Source organism: Artemia franciscana, chromosome 11 (assembly GCF_032884065.1).
Source record: "Artemia franciscana chromosome 11, ASM3288406v1, whole genome shotgun sequence".
NCBI classification, from domain to species: domain Eukaryota; kingdom Metazoa; phylum Arthropoda; class Branchiopoda; order Anostraca; family Artemiidae; genus Artemia; species Artemia franciscana.
In genome coordinates this window covers 43544011-43565232 of record NC_088873.1, presented here as the reverse complement: position 1 = coordinate 43565232, position 21222 = coordinate 43544011, and the positions used below count along the sequence as shown (strand labels likewise).

Sequence of the window (21222 nt, the reverse complement as noted above, 5' to 3'; positions counted from 1 at the left end):
AATAAAAACTTTACTTTTACTTACTAAACAGGAAATGGGGATGATATACAAATAATAGCGTATTAAAGGTGTTTTATGGGTAACAAAACCGATAAATTATTCTACTTGTTCAACTTTTAAATTATTTGGCAAAATAAAGGGGAAAACTGTCTACCACGAACGGTCCAAGCAGAACTTGGTAATGCCAAGGTCATTTGATTATGTGAAAGGAAAAACAATCATTTTGACAACTATATACGTCATTACAAAGCGGAAAGCAGGTTTGAATAATTTATCCGTTCCTATAATGAGGTAAAACCAAGCATAAAAGTACCAGAGATTACAATGACAATGATTGAGACAAAAAGTATATCGTCTAGCCCCTGAGCAGAAAGAGTAGGAGTAGCTTACTATATAGAATAAAAGGTTAGAAAATGTGAAGGTAAAAGGGCTTTGCATTGTGTGTTGTTGACTTCGCACACCAAACCCTGCTTTCGACACTGCCTGCTACCTCTCCGAATACACACCCAGTCTAACACTCATGCCTCCAAGTTCATATAAAAGCTGCAATTATTTTGTTCCTAGTGCTTTTGGGCATTACTTATCAACGGGCCTTCACTGGATCCAATACTGTATTAAAACCGTAGGGGCCTTGAGTATCTAAAATTTCTACTATCCGCCTACAACAAATTTTATTCGTTAAATTTAGGATTTTTTTTCTTTAAATTTAGTATAAGACAAATAATATTTGTTTTTTCAATAATTAAAATAAATTCATAGTCTTTCACTTTATTTCAATGTGCTGCAAAAATTTTCGCGGTAATTGTAGCCAGAACAGTCCCACCAAAGTATAATTGTCATAATATATTGCGATACACGGATACCTGATAGCAGCTCATCATTACCAATGGTAAATAAACTACCACTACCACTACAAACTATAGCAAGATCCCAACCGGACTCAAAAATATTCTAACCACATAAAATTGCCCAAAAACTACTGCAAGTTCACTACACTTACGAAAGCGAAGGTCCCAACTCAACCCCTAAAATTCCTAATCCAAGTCCTAATATATTAGAGTGGAGTATTTTGCCTAGGATCGAGGGGCTGCCCGCTCACCATCACCTGGTTTACATCTTGGAGTACTACTCATGCAACCTCGATGTGCCTCATCGACTACATTTCAACAAAATATGGCTCACCTCACTTGGTGCATAGAATTTTTAAAATGGTAAAAGGTAAAAGGGCTTTGCATTGTGTGTCGTTTTTGCACACCAAACCCTGCTTTCGACACTGCCTGCTACCTCTCCAAATACACACCCAGTCTAACACTCATGCCTCCAAGTTCATATAAAAGCTGCAATTATTTTATTCTTAGTGCTTTTGGGCAATACTTAGCAACGGGCCTTCACTGGATCCAATACTGTATTAAAACCCCCAAAATTCCTAATCCAAGTCCTAATATATTAGATTGGAGTATTTTGCTTAGGATCGAGGGGCTGCCCGCTCACCATCACCTGGTTTACATCTTGGAGTACTACTCATGCAACCTCGATGTGCCTCATCGACTACATTTCCACAAAATATGGCTCACCTCACTTGGTGCATAGAATTTTTAAAATGGTCAACGCCTCGCTGGGAATAGTACACCAAACAAGTACTGCACTGAGCTGCATTAATATGTAACAAACTGTAATTTTTATACATTTCTTCTTGCTGATATCCCTAAAGAAAATTTGTCTCTTGAGACCTTATTTTTGTTATTCTCAAAAATTTACAAATTGTAATGTACCACCTTTTGTTTTAGGTATGACATAATTATCTGCTTAGAGGCTTACAACTCATTAAGCCTCTATCCTATTCTGTTGAGAAAAATTGTATCTAGGATAAATTCATGCGGCTTTCCTCAGGGACATGCGTAGGCACAGTGGCATCAAATGAGGGGGAGGGCACGCCCTCTCCCTCAAATTTATATGCCCCTCTGAATTTTGAGAAATATCTTTTAGGATATATTTTTTCTGAACATCACCTTTTTGGGAGTTTCCATTGAGAAAAACTTAAAACCACCAAATTTTTCAAATAGATATTGAAAAATAGATCCCCCCTCTAAATTTCAGTGAATTGACGCTACTGCTTGGGGAAACCTCGCCGTTCACCCTATTAAAACAACTCGCTTATTTCCTATTAAAACAATAGAATAAAAAAGTATTCCCCCTCCCCCCATTTTTATTATTGTGCACCGAAAAATAACTACGCACTTGTCTTGCTCCTTAGTTCGTAGATTACCCGAGGATTTATTTATTAACCCAGCCCAAAACTAATCCAGTAGAAAAGATAAAGCAAATAATGAAATTACAAATATACACTTAAATTGCTCTCACAGCAAAATTCAACGAAGAATCTATACAAAAAAGAGTGACCACACCCCGTCACGTTCGACCGTGACCCTTTCGCTGCCCTTCGCAATAAACTTTTTAAATTAAAAGGATAGCCAAGCAATCAAGACTATGAAGATTTTTTTTTCGTAGTTGTGCCAATTCACAAAAATTTAGGGGAGGGTGGCAAGGATTTTTAACAAGGATACAAAAAAGATGGTTTTCAAAATCTAGGGTGGTAATTTTGTTCTTTTTCGATTTTTCAATAAAAACACCCCCAAAAAAGTATTTCTAAAATCAAGGGAGGATAAAATCTAGGGGACAATTACCCCCCCCCCCTCCCGCCACCCCATTTGACACCCTTATTTTTTCTAAATCATGTATTCTTGCTGATTGGCTGATTTTGTGGAAATTGGGAAAACAAATATTTTGTTGGGAGGGGAATTCCCTGCCAACCGATAAAAGGACATAGTCAAACATCCATTGTTAACTGTATCAGCAGGATAAATATTATTCCACTTCAAAACAAATTGAAAAGATGCAGCCACTGATTTAATCAGTAGGGTAGATCAAGATACATAACTTTCAATTTTTGCAGCTTACAAAATTATGCGTCTTATTTCTCGCTAAAACCATAGACAACTCCCAGAGGACTCGATAAAGTATTCCGACACAAACCCAGCGTTTCAGCCACCTTCATCAAATTATTCTTTATTAGCTTTAATGAACAATTCCTCTTATCAAAAAAGTACTTGGGGAAATTTCGTCGGTAATCACAATGAAATGAAAAGTGACGAATATGATTCTGGTGCTGGTGGGTACGTGGGAATTCATTTCAATGGGAGGTGGCTAACTCATCAACAAAAGCGAAAATCGCGTGATTTATATCGGGCAATTACGCAGGGAGAAGGGCTTGGGGCCTGGCTCAACTCCAAACCCTATTTTGTTCTTAATTTCTAGGCACTTATTGTTCAGTTAATCAAATATATTTATATTCCCCTTCGCAAAAAAAATTCTTGCATACATAACTGAGCAATATGGCAATTATGGAAATTTATAATCAGATTTTGTAGAATCACGAGACTGTTGAAATGAGTTAACCCCTGCCCCAAGATTCAATCATGTTCCTGGCAGCACTTTGGACGGGAGTATGCTTGCAAATCGCTTGACACCTTTTTAGGCCAGTGCTTGTACTGTTTTTCTAAATTGCTTTGGAAAACTAGCTTTTTCATGACAAGAAAAAGTTCGGCACTTTAAAATTGGCACCAAACTATTTTTACCACAGCTATATCTTCATTCCCACAACCAAAAGTGGATCTAGAGCAAAATCTGGAGGGGATGGAATGTGACAAGGGCGACAATAATTGAACAAACTGACATGCTTATTTAAAAAAAAAGGTAAAAAGAGAGAAAAAACAATGAGGCTAGAAAAATCTTGAGGGCGGTCCCCCAAGAGAAAAGTGGTTTTGAAAAAAAAAATGCCTAGTGAGAAAAAATTGCCATCTGGCCCTGACTCAGGAATGGTAACTATTTTTTTCGTTCACATTAAAAGTAAAAGTTTACAACGAAAGAAATTTATTTTGATTTCAGCAAACAAAACCTAAAACACCTAGAAAATGGCGTCGGATCGGAATGAGGAGTGCACTACTGGAATCATCACGGTCAAAAACTTTGCACAAGGGAATTACAGTCCCCCACCTTGATCAACAAGGAAAACCACTTTTTTCCATTTGTAGCACAGATGTGTCTCCCGTTTTTCACCTTTTTATCAGCAGAACTAACGGCTATAAGAACACAATAGAGAGATATTTAATGGCTCATTTCAAAGGAAACTGCTTCATATAGTCGCTTTGTTATTAAAACAATTATTTTTAGAATAAAATCAATTTACATCTTAAAATCACCTTAAAATCATTTTCAAATACAAAACACATACCTTCCTCCGTATATTTCAGTGTTTAACGGACTGTTTTCATCTTCTTCGTCTGTGAAATTTTCTTCTTCATCACTTATTTCTGCTTCCTTTTTCAATGTGCCGTTTGGACCCAATGTTGTTACATACCCCTACAGAAAGAGAGGGTGGAATAAGGACAAATTTGTGGAACAGGCTATTAGAATGTTTTGTCAATGCTTAAAAGGGTGTTTATTTCCCAGTTATGCTAGTAATTTTCTTAATAAACATTGATTTGTTGTACTTTTTAAATACAAGAAGCTGAATAAAGTAAGCAATGAGTAATGAAATAATGAAGTAAGTAATAAAGTAACACAGAGTTTATTTTCCTAAGTAAATAAGGACAACAACCTAATTCTCGTTCAAGAACTTAAAAAATAAACAACATGTCTTCCATTTCTTTTGTCTGGGTTTGTCTGTTTGTGTGATAGCATCTCAGCCTTTGTTAACGCGGCCCCATTCAACTCAGCCCATTTAAATCACTCCCCATTCAAGTCAACTCCTATTCTACTCAAACCCCATCCAACGCAATCCCTGTTCAATTCACCTCCTGTTTAAGTTCACCCCATTCAACCTAACATAACGTATTGCAGGCGTTGAAGTGAGTAAGGGTTTAGGTGATTGAGGAGGAGTTAAATGGGGGTTGAGTCAAACGGGGGTTGAGTTCAACGAGAGTAGGGTAAAACTGGTTGAGTTAAATGGGAGTAGAGTTTCATGGAAACCTTACTTGCCATAAGGAACTTTCTTTCAGATATCGCCGAAACAACTAGGTATCAAATCCATTCTTGACTATTAAACCCTTATCATTATGATGATTAATAATTAAATCCCACTAAATCATTCAATCACTCACCCAATATCATTTAAGCAAGAAACAGCGAGAAGGTACCGAGTACAAACATCTTTAAAAGATCTAAGTTTTAAAACTATTAGTTTAGAGACAGTTTTTTTTTATCATTAACTGCTGATTCTGACACTAAAATTATTCTTGGTCTAAATTCCCTTTGCTTTCGACAAGAAATATTTCTCTGTAGGTAACTTGCCATTCTAATCTATTATTATATACTCAAGAAGTGAAGTTAGGTTAACCCTATTGAAATATACCAATATCTGATGAAAATATGATACCTTAGTAGCAAAATTATGAAAACTACAACAGAGAATGATGGAAAGCAGGCCGCTAAGAATGGACTATATAAAGTACCTAACCTAACCAAAATACCAACTTCACATATTGAATCACCCTATGATAACATAATATGATCACATAATGATTCATCACATTATGATCACATAATGATTCACCCTATATCATTTTAGTAAGAAACAGCAAGAAGGTACCGAGTACAAACATCTTTAAAAGATCTAAGTTTTAAAACTATTAGTTTAGAGACAGTTTTTTTATCATTAACTGCTGATTCTGACACTAAAATTAATGTTGGTCTAAATTCCCTTTAAAGGGAATCAAGATTAGTCTTACTCATCAAAAGTTTAGAGCCTGAGAAAATTTGTCTTACTTTAGAAAATAGGGAAAACACCCCCCAAGAGTCATAGAAAATCGCACTATCAGATTCAGAGTATCAGAGAATCCCACTGTAGAAGTTTCAAGCTTCCATCTACAAAAATGCGGTTTCTTTGTATTTTTTGCCAGAAGACAGAAAAGTTACGAGCATGAGCAAATTTGTCTTATTTTAGAAAATAGGGAAAACACCCCCCAAAATTCATAGAATATTAACGAAAATCACACAATCAGATTCAGCGTATTAGACAATCCCACTGTAGAAGTTTCAAGCTTCCATCTACAAAAATGTGGTATTTTGTATTTTTTGCCAGAAGACAGAAAAGTTACGAGCATGAGCAAATTTGTCTTATTTTAGAAAATAGGGAAACACCCCCCAAAATTCATAGAATATTAACAAAAATCACACAATCAGATTCAGCGTATTAGACAATCCCACTGTAGAAGTTTCAAGCTTCCATCTACAAAAAAGTGGAATTTCGTATTTTTTGCCAGAAGACAGGTCACGGATGCGTGTTTATTTTTTTTCCAGGGTGATCACATCGACCCAGTTGTCCTAAAATGTCTCGAGCGGGCCCTTTCTGACGGAAATTGAAAGTTCTAGTGCTCTTTTAAAGTCACCAAAGAAACTGAAGGGCACCTAGGCCCCACGCATCCCACGCACATTTTTTCCCAAAGTCACCGGATCAGAATTTTGAGATAGCCATTATATTTAGATTAGTTGAAAACCTAATAACTATGTCTTTGGGGATGACTAAATCGCCCCAGTCCACGGGGGAGGGGCTGCAAGCTACAAACTTTGACCATTGTTTACACCATAGTAATTGTTATTTATGAAGTATACAGATGTTATCAGGGGGACTTTTTCGCGTTGGGGTGGGAGTGGGTTGCGGGAAGGAGGTTACGTGGGAGGATCTTACCATGGAGGAATTTTTCAAGAGGGAAGAGAATTTCCATTAAGGGGGCGCAGGATTTTCTAGTTTTATTTAAAAAAAAAACAATGAGAAAATAAATAATTTTCTTTCAACTGGAAGTAATGAGCAGCATTAAAACTGAAAACAAACATAAGTTATTACGTATATAAGGGGGTTCGTCTCCTCCACAATACCATGCTATGTACGCTAAAGTATTTTAGTAATTTTAACTATTTATTCTAAGGCCTTCGTGATTCAGGGGTCATTCTTAAAGATTTGGGACAAAATTCAAGCTTTAGTGTAAAGAACGAGGCATTGACGAGGAGGCGAACCCCCTTATATACGTAATAAAAAGACAAAAATATAGAAGTTCGTTACGTAAGCTAATTCGTAAGGTACGCATGTTTATTACTAACAAAAACGTTTGTAAAAATATAAAAAATCTAGTTGCTTTTGTAAGCAGCCACAAAATAGAAGGCAACTAGGCCTCCTCGCCCTACCCCTTTTTTTATAAAAGCGTCCGATCAAAACTATGAGAAAGCCATTTAGCCAAACAAAAAATAATTATATATAAATTCGTTTTAAGTTATTCACGTGTGGTGTGCCAAAATTAAAACATGCATTAATTAGAAAACGTTGAAAAATTAAATAAAAAAACAAGTTTTTTTTTACTAAAAGTAAGGAGCGACATTAAAAATCAAAACGAAAAAAATTTATTTCGTATATAAAATGGAGTGACCCCTCCTTAACGCCTCGCTCTTTACGCTAAAGTTTTTATTGTTTTAAAAAGTAGAGTTGTGAGAAAGAGTCAAACTTTAGCGTAAAGAGCGGGGCGTTGATGAGGAAGCAGCCCCTTTCATATACGGAATAATTCCTGTTCGTTTTAATGTCATTCCATACTTGTAGTTTAAAAAAATCTTGTTTTTTTATTTAATTTTTCTCAATTTGACTAAGCTAATTGTCTCCGAAAGCAGACAGACATACCGGTTTTACGCAGAGAGATCAGATCAAACTTCTTCAATGGGATTGATATAACACATAAGCACCCTATTTTGTACCTCTGTGTTGTTTCCAAATCCCTTTACCATTCCTGATGTCTTATTTCTACTACTCTCTCTCTTTGAACATCACATTGTTCAGACTTTTCTTCTCTACTCTTTCCCATCAAGTTACAATCTTTAAATCATTTCTTGTGTTCTTTTTTCATCGCATTCGAGAGGATTTACCCCAATTAGAGGTGTCAATGAGGAAGGGGAGGGCAGGGGGCGCATGTGCCCCCTATACATTTTGTAAAATGTCCTTTTTTGGTATTTTCTTTGAAAAAATAAAAAACGAAATTGCCCTCTTAGATTTTCAAAAAATACATTTGGCCTCAAACCCTAACTTCCATGAATTGACGTAGCTGGTTCCAGCTGGATTATCAAACAGCATGATATTTTTAGTAGTCTATACTCCTTCATCGTTTTGAGGTGATTTAACCATCTTTACCTTCCATTCACAACATACTTAGGTCAACCAAAATCGATCACATCGGTCGATCAACAAATCGGCCCATTTTTTCGTAAAGCTGATTGTTTAATATACATTTGCTCAAACGGGAACCTAAAACTATCCTAAGCTAATCCCTCCCGAAAACTCCACACCGTATCTTCTTCAACGTTTTGAAGTGCCCGCGTTTGAGAACTACACTTTACACTCTGATTATCATGGCTTGCAGCACCCTAATCTTTAATCGCAGATAAACGCACTACGCATGAGCATACACAGTGAGGCTTCTAGGACCACCCCACTCCCCCTTAAAATTGTAAACCTCCCAAAAATTCGTGGAACTTTTATTTAATTCATAAAATAAAATATTTTGTTATTACCCCGCCACACACACACAAAACGGTGTACGTGCATAACCCTGTACCTTAGCTTTTTCATTTTTTATGCCTTCACTGTATTCACCTCCCACATCAATAATTCTAATATCACCATAAATGTTATAATTATGCTATTATTATGACAAGGGTCGTATATAGGATTTTTTTTTCGGGCGGGGGAGTTTACAAAGGATTTTTTTCAGGGGGATTCGCAATAAAAACTTGTTTATATTCATTTTTTTACTGCTTTTTATACAGCCTTGATTATGACATTCTTTATTTCATTGCTAATTTTTAAAACGACTGCCTAAAAATACAAATTTGCGAAAAACCTGGGCGGTTCTCTCTAAAAACGTGATTATTATTTACACCCTTTCCTCCAGGTGGATCCTCCAATTCCCCCAGAATTTTGGCATTTAACGTAAAGTAAATTTGCAGAGGTTATCATTATTACCACATCCATTTGTTTAAGAAGATTCGGGAGTTGGTTAGGATAAAAGCCAAAAGAAATTGATTTTAAGGTTAGTAAGTACTGTAATGATCATGCGAACCAAAATACCAAAACTTGGCATAGTTTGAGCACTATTTAATTCAAGGTGAGGCATCCAAGAGCAAGTAATTATGGTAATTTAAACATAACAATTACATTTATTTTGGATATCTGTATATATATATATACACACACACACACACACACACATATATATATATATCTATATATATAAAAATAAGTTGTCTGTCTGTGGATGTGTGGATGGATGTGTGGATGGATGTGTCAGGTGACGTCACCTGAAAAAACTGGATTAGGTGACGTCAAAACTGAAAAAACTAAAAAAAGGCAAAAACTACAAAAAAAAACTAAAAACTAATAAAAAAAATAAAAAAGCTAAAAAACTAAAAAAACTATAAAGGTAAAAACCAATAAAAAACTAAAAAAAAAACTGAAAAAACTAAAAAAAGGCAAAAACTACAAAAAAAAACTAAAAACTAATAAAAAAAGTAAAAAAGCTAAAAAACTAAAAAAACTAAAAAAACTAAAAAAAGGTAAAAAACTAAAAAAAATAAAAAATAAAAAAAAACTAAAAAAAAGGAAAAAACTGAAAAATGAGCTAAAATAAAGGTAAAAACCAATAAAAAACTAAAAAAAAAAAGGAAAGAACTAATAAATGACGACACTCAAAGAGAAAGCGACCAGGACAAAAAACTAAAAAAAAAGGCAAAACTACAAAAAAACTAAAAACTAATAAAAAAAATAAAAAAGCTAAAAAACTAAAAAAACTAAAAAAAGGTAAAAAACTAAAAAAACTAAAAACTAAAAAAAAACTAAAAAAGGTAAAAACTAAAAGAACTAAAAAAGAAAAAAATAAATGACGACACTCAAAGAGAAAGCGACCAGGACAAAAGGAATGTTCGATTAGCAATCAACAAAGCACCGGGACACAGGGAGTATAAATGACGACCAGGACACAAGTAAAAAAAAAAATTAACAAAACTAAAAAGAAGGTAAAAACTACAAAAAAACTAAAAAGAAAAAAAAACTAAAAACTAATAAAAAAACTAAAAAATCTAAAAATCTAAATAAACTAAAAAAGAAAAAAAAAGGAAAAAAATAAAGGAGAAAAACAAAACTAAAAAACGAATGTATATACAGACCGGGACACCGGGATACAAATGATGACCGGGACCCGGGACACAGGGAATATAAATGACGACCGGGACACAGGGACACAACTACAACGGGGACACCGGGGGAAACAGGGGGATAACCTGACAATCTATTTATATGCAAAGACAATGGGACAGCAAAGAATGTTGTATATTCGCAAGTTTTACGTAGTTAAAACCATATATATATATATATATCTATATTCACAGGTGGGACATAGGGACACAACTACAATGGCGCGTAACTATTATGGCGCGTAACGACTTACGCGCGCGGGGGGGCTTGGGGGGGGGCGCGAAGCGCCCCCACCAACTAGGTGTTGGGGTGGCGCGAAGCGCCACCCCAACAGCTAGTATATATATATATATATATATATATATATATATATATATATATATATATATATATATATATATATATATCAGCTACTGGAAAACAAACTGCGGATATCCTATTTGAATGATTCAATAATTTTTTCTGACCTTTAAGCACAAAGCCTTGTTTTAACGTTAATTTTCTATATATTTCAAATTTATTTTCCTATCATAAATGCATAACATACTAAATACACAAATGTCTGGCAGAGCGACGAGCTCGTTATTGCACAGTAAAAAAAAAATAGGAAAGTGATAAATGGATATTCAATCAAAATAAAAGACTTGACAAACAGAATTTTTTTATGAATGAACTCTTTATTAACTACTAAATTAAAAAAAGCTATACATACACACAACCGCCCGGGGAAGGCTCAAACAGCCTTCCCCTATAAAAAAAAAAAATTTTTAAGGGAAAGTTAGTTACTCACCACGTCACATCAGACACCCCACCTGATGATACATGAAAAACACCCTCTAATAAAAAGAAATAAATAACTAATAACTATCCAAAAGGAATGATTTTATCTTATTATAATTAAAATAAAAACAATTCAAAAATCAAATATAAAACAATTCAAAAAAGACTCGTTTCAGCTTTACGCAGAAACCACACTATTAAGTAGAGAAAAATGGGAAAAACACATCCTTTAGCTGTGTTCAGAAAGGCCCAATGTATAGAAAAGGGCCTCACATTCGATAAAAAATACGCCAATCGATAATAGAACAAATACGTGAAAAAAATCGGGGAACCATGATAGTCTTGAAACTTTAAGGGGGCCATTGTCGAATCCAGGGGATGTGGGGGACCCTGGGCATTCCCAAAATGTTTCTAGCACCGTTTTTCTTTTTTTCCGTTTTTCACTCTTTTTTAAAAATAAATTTGTCAATTTGGTCAATTATTGGCACCCTTGACACATTGCCCCCCAAGGTTTGCTTATTGGGACCCTTGTCACATTGCCCTCCTCCAACTTGTAGCTCCAGCCCCCTCCCCCCGAACGGGGCTCAGGTTTGAATGCGTTGTCCCCACCCTGAGTATGTGTCTACTTTTACAGTATACTACCTCAATATTAATAACATAGCTCATAGTTTGGGGTCAATGTTAGTGGGGGATGGCCTTTCAAGCCTCAACGAGACCCAATACAAGATATTTTTTCCAAGGAAATTTAACTTGCAAGTTTAATTGTTGTTATTTTTCATGTAATTTATAATCAAGAGTTTTTAGTTCAAAATATTATTTGGATTTCCTTTTTGCACTGAAAATAAAATTATGAATCAAATGAGATCTGCTGTCAAAAAGAAAATTTACGAAAAGAGAATATTTGTTTAGAGAATAAATATCTGGCCCGTACGAGGTTATGTGCCTAATGTTTAGCAAAATGGTGAAGAGAATATTAAAGAGAACAAATAAGAAAAGAAAAAATTTAAGAAATTTAAGAAAAATAGTACACAGCCTGAAAATATAATTGCAGGAGAGGGCCAGAGAAATTTTTGCACACGGTTTTTCGTCACCGACGGCCCAAGTCACTCTTATGGATCTTAAGATACATTTACCATTCTACCTTATAGAACATAAAACATGGGGGATGAAGGGAGAAAAATGGGTCCTCTGCCCATCTCCCCTTTGCCATGAGCAAAGGTGGTTTGCCACGGGATGCAGGGGGTTATACCTCTCTGGCGACCCTTGATTAGTTACACACTGTCAGTTGTGTTTCTTTGGGTTTCTATTATTTTTTTACACTTTCAATAAGGTTTTATTAAATGGAATATAATACCTGTAGTTTTAGGAATTAAATTCCCTATTGTAGTTTTGAGGAATTTTTATAATATATTTTTATAATATAACATATTTATAATATATTTTAATAATATATTCTATATTATATTTTTATAATATAAAATATTGTAATAATAATATTATAAAATATAATAATAATATTGTTATAATATTTTATATATATGTAATTTTTGTAAAATCCGCATATTTTATTTTATAAAAAGGTAAAAGGTAAAGGATACGGCATTAGACTTTACAGTCCCTACCGGCGGTTCTGATCTCCGTTTCTTGGCCCTTCAGCCAGGAAGTGCAATGGGGGGTTGGGGGCCAGCCATCCTGTGCTTTCGCACACCCTTCCTGTTTACCTTCCCCAGATTTCTCCAGGTACCCATTTAGAGCTGGGTCGACTCTGGCTAAGCTAACAGAGTCACGCCACTGACCCCCGTCCCAAACTGAAGAATTGGGTACACTGGGATTCGAACCCGCGTCCTCTCAGACAATTATTTGTTTAGGAAGAGCTCGTCGAAATAGTGAGAAACGGGCATGACATGGAAGTTATGGATAGTTATAAAATTCATGAGTCCCTCCCCCATTGACTGCTAGCTACGTTAGAATTACTAAAAATTATCTTTTTTTGTTCTCCCATATCTTATTTTTTCGCGTACTGGGCTATATCTTTTCAAGTCAAAGCTCAGACAATAAACAAAAAACCAGTTCAACTTCATAGTTTTTTTTTTCAAAAGTGAAACTAATTAAATTTGACAGTGCAAGCCGGAATACCCCGATTTAGCAGTAGGATGTGAGCCATATATTTTACAGTTAGATATCACAAAGGGGGATTAAGCAGGTATAGAGGGTTAAACCGTTATAAACGGAAACAGCCCGTCCGAGGTTATGTGCCTAACGTTTAGCAAAATGGTGAAAATTAATATTTATAGTTAAACAAATACCATGGAAGAACTAGTTCAATAGATCTGACATATTTGGTCTAAACTGGTCTTGTGCTAGGTAATCATTGGTAGAAACAAAATAAGTTTCATTGGACCCAGCTCAAATCGGACCGAGAAATCCCCAAGATAGCTTATGTGTTAAAATCTCTATTTGGCTCTGTTACCAAATGTACGTAATATAAGCACAGTCATAAAAGCGAAAATACGCCGAAAACACCGATTTTCCAGCCAAAATAGGCCAAATCTCCACTTTATCAAGCACAGACATAAAAGCGAAAATACGCCGAAAACACCGATTTTCCAGCCAAAATAGGCCAAATCTCCACTTTGTCAAGCATATTCACTTTAAAAAATGCGCCAATTTAAATGGTTCAATGCATAATGTTCAAAAAGGGGCCCAAATGGCGTAAAAGTAACCTATTCGGCAGCGCTGCATACTAGTATCAAAATATTTACAGCTAAATGGTTAGATCAGGAAGGGTTTAAGCAGGTATAAGTTGAACCGTTATAGGTAGAAATAGCTAAATTGCCTGTTCGGGGTTATGTGTCACTTAAAATAAATTGGTTGGAGTTCAATGAACAGCCGAAATTATAAAAAACTAGTTCAATAATGTCGACATAACAGTTTCAAATAAGTCGTACTATTAGTTATGTTAAAAAAAAGTTTGGGTGCTTCCTTGTTGTATAGTACAAACACACACTCAAGAATTGAAGTTGGGTTAATCATAATGAAATGTACCAAAATATGATGAAAATATAATAGTTTAGCAACACAATTATGGAAACTAGAACAAAGAATTATGGTAGGGGGACCGCTCAGACCGCATTATGTTAACTAACCTAACCAAAATACCAACTAAATATTTAATTAAAATATAGCTACAATGTAGTTTCCCACCGAAACAAAGCTAATTGTCTGGTTTAACACCGTGAAAACCGGGCATTGTCTCATGTTCGCGATACAAGTTCTCTAGTGTGTAATATATAACAAGGACGTACCAAAGTTTCGCACTTGTGTCTTATAGTCACCACACTCAAGAAGTGAAGTTAGGTTAATCCTAATGAATTTATAGCCTGATAAATTTATAATGCTTTAGACCAAGTTTGAGCTATATATTTGTACATTAAGGGGGAGGGTGGGGGTGACGTATAGCGGGTCTGCATGTAAAATGTGTTAGGTAAAATTATTCTGCATGTTATGAAGTAAGAATTGTTTTCTAATTTAATAGAGTCCGAATACTTTACCCCACCCCCATGTGTAAATATAAAACCCCAATTATACATTTCCCATCTATTCTGTCACACACCTTTGTTGTCTCACGCTAAGGTGAAAGAAACTAGAGAAAGAAACCGGTTTCACAGTGCTTCAATGGATGAAGAACTTGACTGTGGTGGCTATAGCCTAAGACATAAATACCAACAGTTTTTCTTTTATATTAAAAAAAAACTTGTCTTTTATATTAAAGATATTCGTAAAGTACTTCTCGATTACTGGAAATACGCCAAAGAAGTAAGGTTAGGTTAATCCTAATGAAAAATAACGAAACATGATGATAAAATAAGACTTTAGAAACAAAATTATGGAAACCGAACCCAACCTAAAGTAACCTAACCTAACCCCCATACCTAATGTGCAAGTATATAGCCCAAATTATGCAAGTCCAATGCATTGTGGCCCAGTCCAATTCATTTTATCATCCATCACTTGTTTTTGTAGCTATGAAACCGGTTTTCTGAGATGCAGCCTAAGCATAATTCTTGAATGTGTTTCCTATAACCGATTTAAATGAAGAAAAACTAGTGCTTCGCAGATTACGCAAGATATATCTGCAAAAATAGCTTAAATAAACTGACTCGTGATGATTTGCAATATCTGAAGCATTATAAAAAGTAGCGCTTTACTGAATACACAAAACCGATATCAGGAAAACAAGATGTTATCTTAGGAGCAGAAAATTTCACAAGTAGTCGCAGAAATTAAATAGTTAAGGTTTTAAGCAGTCGGTCACCAGACATGATATAGAGAACTTTAGTTTACAATTATAATTCTTTAAAAAAAGAAATTCAACCAAGCTCAGTTTTTATTTAAAGTGTTAGTTCTTAGTATTTTATAGATATTAGAAAATACAACAAGTCCATTTATTCGAGTTACTTTTTAGATAAATGTTGCGTAGACCCCAAAGCAATAATTTTTGTTCGTTTTAAGGTGAAAGTCCCTAAATCCCCAGCAATGTTAATTTTCCTACACCACAAAAAGAGATCTTGCTCTCTGACCCGACTTACCAGCAAAATGAAATTCTGTACAAGTGATCTTTGCTAAAATTTGGCTGGTTTTTTTTTCTGATTGAATTTCCAGGAAATAGAAAAAAAATGTAATGTGAAACCTGGCAGCTTTTCTAAAAAAGATCTGGAGCCTAAAAAATGGAAAATTTGAAGCAATGTTTGGGAGAGCATGGAGGAAGAAACTGATGTATAATCCCCAAAGGTCATAACCTGGATTTTTTTGGGGGAGGAGGTATTTCTTTAGGGGGACGGAGTACAAAAGGAACTTAAGAAAAAACATCCAAAAATGTGAAGTTGATATATACTCCCTTATGATTTCTGGGAATATTTCCCATCTGCGCTTTTATTATGAATGTATAGAGGAACATTAAACCCCAAAATGAGCATAACTTATTCCGTACAGGAGGAGGAATGCCCTTTCCTCATCCATACCTCCGCCTCATGATCGCAGAAACTTCATTCTGGGAATATTACCCATCTACGAAAGTAAAACAGTTCAAGATAGGGATGAAACCTTTTAATCGACAGTGAACAGATATAAATTATTTAAATATGCCCATTATAAATTATGCCCAAAATGAGTATAATTTATTTCGTACAGGAGGGGGACTGCCCTCTCCTCATCCACACCTCCGCCTCATGATCGCAGAAACTTCAGAGGGTGCTCATTAGATCAGAAATTGAGAGTTCTAGTTCTTTTTTTTATAAATCAAAAGTGAGTTGAGACCAACCAGCCGCGGGGGGTATTTTCCATTTATTTTCCAGGGGGCAAACACCGGCCACCAGCAAAGGTATATTAATTTTGTTTAACCAATACCCCCATCTGTTGATATCAGGTTAAATGTGACGATCAAATAAAATTTGAGTTTTTGTTCCTTTTTTGAAACGTATTTTTAAAAAAAATTGTTATTTATTCTCCTTTCATGCATTTCCTTTTCAAATTATCGGAAGCTCTCGGCCATATCAAGCCAAGATATCTCGATCAAGACAAGATATGATTTCTCCTCGAAACTTGTCCATTGCCTGCAGATTTGAAAAGTGTCAATTCCCGCTATTATTACCTCAGTCTCAGAAGACTTAGGTTGTTTTTTTTTTTTATTATGTTACCGGGTGTTTTTACTATTGACGGAACGGATGGTACTATTCCAGTTTTTGGACTGTGACGTTGTCTTCAAGAGGTTATCCCAATGAAACAGCTACATTGGCCAAAGTTTCAACTTCGATCTTTACTTCCATAAGAAAAACTTAAATTCGTTGTTTTTTTCAATAAAAATACAAAAAGAGTATTTTCAAAGTCTGGGGGGAGGGAAAAATCTGACGAGTGAAAAGTGCCCCCGGCCCCGCCTTGCACCGTTGCAGCTACTGCTGCAACCTAGATTGATATTAAAATTCGGAAAGTTTAAAAATACACATTAGATTCAGGGCACTCATGGTGGGAGGCCTTTGGACACATTCGTCCTTAAATGTAGGGATTCATACGATGATTCCTACAAATATCGTGTTTCCACACAATTGTTTTTTAGCTTAGCCCCCTCCCCCCACTCAAGCAAAACGTCCGAAATCACAGATTCTCCAGACGCTGGTCTGGGAAGGGTAGAAACATTTAGACGGCCGCGCGACTGCCAGGGTTAGCATTACTAAGGAATTTTCGATCATTTAATATATTATATGTCTGGCGTAATTTACTCTGATCTCATAAGAAACAAGGTTTAACTCATTTGACCATAAAGAAAAAAATATTAGTACAATTATGTTCTAACAGGTTTACATTATTAGATTACTTTTACAATTTGGACTTGTAAAAAAAGTGAAAGTCGTTTTACAACAATTTTGGATTAAATTAGAACCCCTTTTTTATGTAAACAGGTTTCACGCTGGACTGCAAAGATCAAATTTATTTGTTTTCTTCTGTTTTTTTTATTACAGTGGGGCAAGTACGCAAGCAGGGGTGGGTGGCCCCAGAGAAACTCTCATTGACCTCTCATAACTACATTTCCCCATGTTTTCTAAATAAATTGCAAATTTTTGCTGTTTTCAGAACATCGACCCCTTCCAAAGAGCTTTGCATCCATAATACATAGCCTGGGTGAAATCAAGCAGACCTAGGGGGTGCCTGTGAACAAAAATGTAGAAGGGAGTGAAATTTACTTTTTACAACCTAGGAGGGTAATTATGTAGTTTTTTCGATTTTTTCAATGAAAATAATAAAAAAGGATGTTTAAAATTCTGAGGGGGCAAAAAAACTAGGATAGGTAAAATTTCACCACCATCCCCCCTTCCAATTTGCAAGGTTTGAATACGAAAAATAATAAATGTACTTTGCTGTATGAACGGATATAGAGGTCTATACTCTCCCCAAAAGATTGGTCTGAAGAATTTCCCCGGAGAATATCTGTGTTTGAAAGCTCTTTACAGGAGATAGTGTTTTAAAAAGTGTTCTCCATGTAAGAACAACGGATCAAATCCCCCTCCCCCATCAATAATCGGTCCGAATGATTCTTTTTGGGAATATTTTTACTGAAAACCTTTTGATTACAGACTCTATCTTTTGTTAAATTGTCTCATACCCCAAATTTTACCAATCATAGAGATAAAACGTTAAATTTTAGTCAAACATGCAAGCCCATTTCGGAGAGAATTTGTTGTTAATATTCGGAATTGTATCCTTCCGGTTGCAGTAAATTAACACGTTAATTGACATTGTTCTGATTTTGTGAAATATCAATGCACAATAACTTTTTTTTTAATTATTATTTATATATTGGAGGAAGTTGAAATTATGACGAACCAACTATAACTATCATATTATCTCTATCTGACAAATTTCATTCAATTTTTATACTGATCATTTTATATATGACATCAGTAACGTCGATTCACAAAAATTTATAAGGGGGGACGTACTTGTCAAAATCCAAGGGACAATAGTGTTTTTTTCAGCTGTTTCAGTGAAAATACGAAAAAAACTCATTTGTTTTTAATTGGAAAACCAAAAATGAGGATTGTTTCAAAATTTAGGGCCCCATCCAATCAACACTACTGGGGAACATTTATGTTTTGTATCAATTTTTACAGTTAGTAACATTTTCTTTAAGCCTATGGCAGAAAGCCAGCAGCTCCGCCTTAGTAAAATCTGATTGGTCCCTCTTTAAAATTTTAAGCCAGTCAAGAGGGCACCCTCTTTTCGCCACTTGGTGTATATCACACAAAGCCAGGTGTGCCGCACAGTTTCACTATACTTTGCACAGTCTCTACCCCATTTGGCACGGTTTTCTCAACACTTGGCACACTTCCACCAAGCACCATCGACGCAGTTGATATCTGAAATGTGGACGCCCCTTGTAGCCAGTAATAAGAATAAACCCGTTTTAGTCATAACGTTTTTTTTGCCCCTTTTGGCTACAGTCCCTTAGAGTTTATTCCTCAGTATAATGAAGATTGACTTAATGATCATTTGAAACGCAGAGAAAAAAATGGCAGGTCCCCAATGGCCTTGCCTCCAGGGTCAGATCTAGAGAAAAATACTGGGGGGGGGGCAAAGGGACGAGGATGCCAATAAGCAAAACCTTGGGGCGGGGCAATGTGACAAAGGTGCCAATAATTGACCAAATTGAAAAAAAAAATATTCTAAAAAAAGAGTTAAAAAAGAAAAAAAAATAGGGAAAGGGCGCCAGAAAAAATCTTCGGGGACCCGGTCCACCCCCCGCCTCACTCCCTGGATTTGCCAATGCCTGCCTCATATACCTTCGCGTGTACATTTTTTCCATGTGCAAGCCTCCGTTACGAACGCAACTTGCGCACAACCTCGTTGGTCTGTTGTGTGTTGGCCAGTTCCATGAAGAACCGGAAGATTGAAAATTCAATGACAGATTGTTGAGATCCTTAAAGATATGTTTAGTTATTAACTATAAAAATATGTAGGTAAATTTTTACAATGAGGGGCTTTTTATTCTCCTTAAAGTTTAGGTAAATGAAACTTTAAGGAATGAACCTACCACAGGCAAAAGCCTACGTTTATTAAAGGTTGGTGACTTTGGCAGGTGGAGGAAGCCTAAGTAGATACTTCGGTAAATATATGACTGTCCATTTTATTGACTTACCAATAAAGTGAATATACCACTCGATGCCTTTTTATGCTCTTTACGAATATAATAATCGCTTCTGTCACAAATTTAAATTAAGTACTTTTTGATCTAATCTAGCCTAACCTTATTATAAATAATTTTGGCACTGAAAAAATGTAGTATTATTTTGTCGAAAATGACCGAGAAAACGGCGCCGAGAAAACATAATATTATTATATATTTTTATTATAATAAAATTTAATATTATATTATAATAGTATTTGGTTGGAAAACAATCGATAACTCATATTTTAATTGAAAATTCGTCATTTTTAAGAGCTCAAAAAGTACTGAGTGGTATGTTCACTATATTGGTAAGTCAATAATAGAGACAGTCAATAGATACTTCAAAAGACCTTCCTGTCACAGAACTTAGGCTCCGGTTCCATATCTAAGAATGTCTTTCCCATAGGCCTAAGTTCATTATCTGAGATGAGCCCCTCATGAAAAAAATTACCATCGACTCAAAAAACCTGATCAAAAATCCCTCAACACAATGTCCTAGTTCCGTGTCTGGTAAAAATTTTTAAGCTAAGTTACATCTAGGCTAAAAAAAATTCTTGCTTATCATTTAGGCTTAGTTAAAACAAGGTAAGCATGGTGAGTTCCCCTTTCCACCAAAATTGGTCCACAATACCAAATAAAGTCAACAAAAAAGCTAAAAAAAGACTAGGCTACAAGAGTTCTGTGGGCCTATAGTCTATGGTTTTTTTTTGTCAGTCCTGGCATTTTGAGGCCTATTCTGAAACTTGCATAGGCTTAGTGAATAGGTGTAATTGTAGTTTTCCAAACCCCTTCCTTCCGTGAATTGTTAGCTTTAAGAGGAAAAAATACCCCTTTATTCAGCTCCATGCTCGTAATTGGTAATTCCAGGTGAATTCAAAAAAATTGTGTATCCTGAAATTTCACCTAAATAATTCTATCCATTTTTTAAAGTGAGCTTCACACACAATACACAATTAATGTGAAAGTTACAGATTCAAATGCTGTAAAATGACTGAGATAATAGCGGGTATACTCAATATAACCCGAGGAATGGGCAGGAGCTATACATTCTTCTAAGGCCGTGTGATTGTGACGTAATGCACCGTATATTCCTGCGTAACGAATGGCAATACTTAATATAATAAATATAAAGGACTTAATTCTTTTCTGAAGGACTATGAATAGAAAGGGTACTTATGTATTATCCCGACTACACTCAATATGTGAAGTTAGGTTAATTATAATGAAATATACCAATATAATTATGATGAAAATATAATTATGGAAACTACAGCAAACAATTAAAGAAAACAGGTTGCCCAGAACTGGTTATATTAAATACCTAACCAATAATTATTTAATAATTAATTAAAATATATTTACATCGTGGTTTTTCTCACTAAGACTAAGCTAATTATAACCGATTGCAGACAGTCAAACCGGTTTTTCTCAGACCTAA

The 21222-nt window shown here is 35.3% G+C and overlaps 1 protein-coding gene across 1 annotated transcript in view; it reads right to left on the bottom strand.

Annotated features, from left to right (window-relative positions):
- Positions 1-20780, bottom strand: part of LOC136033264 (chitin synthase chs-2-like) — a 93491-nt gene extending 72711 nt beyond the window's left edge. Inside the window, exons 1-2 of the mRNA XM_065714018.1 lie at positions 20613-20780; positions 4292-4419 (exon numbers count right to left, since the gene is read on the bottom strand). Of these exons, the coding sequence (XP_065570090.1) occupies positions 4292-4419; positions 20613-20630 (146 nt within the window). The 5' untranslated portion in view covers positions 20631-20780. The remainder of the gene's footprint in view (positions 1-4291; positions 4420-20612) is intronic.
- Between the last annotated feature and the right edge of the window lie 442 nt (positions 20781-21222).